The 1,555-nt window shown below is 43.0% G+C and overlaps 1 protein-coding gene across 1 annotated transcript; it reads left to right on the top strand.

Moving 5' to 3' along the window:
- Window positions 1–706: 706 nt before the first annotated feature.
- LOC121858977 (RNA-binding protein squid-like) lies at window positions 707–1,252 on the top strand (the record flags this gene model as incomplete). The annotated part of the gene is made up of 1 exon (XM_042355633.1): window positions 707–1,252. A coding segment is annotated over one exon (546 nt), but the record flags the coding sequence as incomplete, so codon positions are not given.
- Between the last annotated feature and the right edge of the window lie 303 nt (window positions 1,253–1,555).

Genomic DNA, 1,555 nt, shown 5'->3' with positions numbered 1-1,555 from the left:
ACAGTAAACAATCTTCACTACACACAGTAAACTATCTTCACTATACACAGTAAACTGTCTCCACTTCACTGATAAACTGTCTTCCTCCTTGTCCGTAATCTTCTCACGATAAACTTCCACTACCTTAGTATACGACTTCACTACACACAGTAAACAGTCTTCACTACACACCGTAAACAATCTTCACTACACACAGTAAACAATCTTCACTATACACAGTAAACAACTTTACTATACAGTACACAGTAAACTTTATACACAGTAAACATTATACACTATATATCCCGAGAGCCTCTTACTATATTTTCTCGCACGCAGAATTTAGAACATTGCCTCTTGGAAGCTGATAAAATGTTACGAGTATTCTTCTGCGATGGAGACGAAAATTGTTGTCAACAATTTATCGAAAAAACTGTCGGTCACTGGACCACACCACGTGCTCGAGGTGTTGGGTACCTATGGCACCATTGTGAAATACGAAAGGCCAATAAAAACAGATGGAAAACTAGAAAATTATTGTACCGTTACGTTTAAAACGCCAGAAATGGCGTTGAGCGTGGTGGCAGTAGGGCAGGTGATCGTCAATGACCGCCCCCTAACTGTCGAACTGGATAGAACCGTCCCTATCATCCGACCCAAAAATAAGACATTAGAAAACACAGAGACTTCAAATAATATATAGTCGTCTCCAACACTGTCCCAACAGGATGTGACCAACCCAACACTGTCCCAACCGGATGTGACCAACCCAACACTGTCCCAACCAGATGTGACCAACCCAACACTGTCCCAACCAGATGTGACCAACCCAACGCTGACCAGCCCAACATCATCAGAAAAGAATGATAATAAAATGTTCATAAAACACCTTCCACAAAATATTTCGATGGCTAAAATACAAAATTACTTTGGTAAATTCGGGGTGCTATCTAAAATTTGGATAAAGAATGGAAAAAATTTTGGTTTTGTCATTTATGACAATACTGAAGGATTAAGCCGAGCCCTTAGTTGCTCTCCACATGTGATCGACGGCAGCGTCATCGATGTGGAATTGCCGCAAGGGGCGGGCTGTCAGATCTTCATAGGTGGTCTAACTAGTCGGCCTAATGAAGATGACGAAGTCCAGGAAAGGCTCGAGGAGTACGGCCACATCCTTAAGTGGCAGAGACCGCTCTCCGGAGGTCGGCCTGCTCCTTACGCCTTTGTCACTTTTAGTAGTGAAGAAGCAGCTCGACGTGCCGTCGATGCTTAAGCAATCAATATAAATGGGCGGCGCATGGCTATAAAAGTTCCAAAAAACCAAAATATCAGAAATGGATCACAAGTACAGGCACCCCCAACTTTGAAGAGAAAATTAAGCCCAGAAAACGACGACTACATGTACAGAGAAAATCCTAAGCAATACCTCAAACAGGTTGAGGATACTGAGGTCGTGCATGTAGTCACACGAAAATTAAACGAGGATGGTGACGAGGAAGAGTCGCTCGCCCTTTACGGTATAAACGAAACTCCCACCAAACGCCAAAAACAATCAAACGCATACAGCCGGGACGAA

Source organism: Homarus americanus, unplaced genomic scaffold, assembly GCF_018991925.1.
Source record: "Homarus americanus isolate GMGI-L3 unplaced genomic scaffold, GMGI_Hamer_2.0 scaffold30665, whole genome shotgun sequence".
In the NCBI taxonomy this organism is placed as follows: Eukaryota; Metazoa; Arthropoda; class Malacostraca; order Decapoda; family Nephropidae; genus Homarus; species Homarus americanus.
Note: the sequence above shows the minus strand (reverse complement) of the source record. Positions and strands in the feature narration are given on the sequence as shown.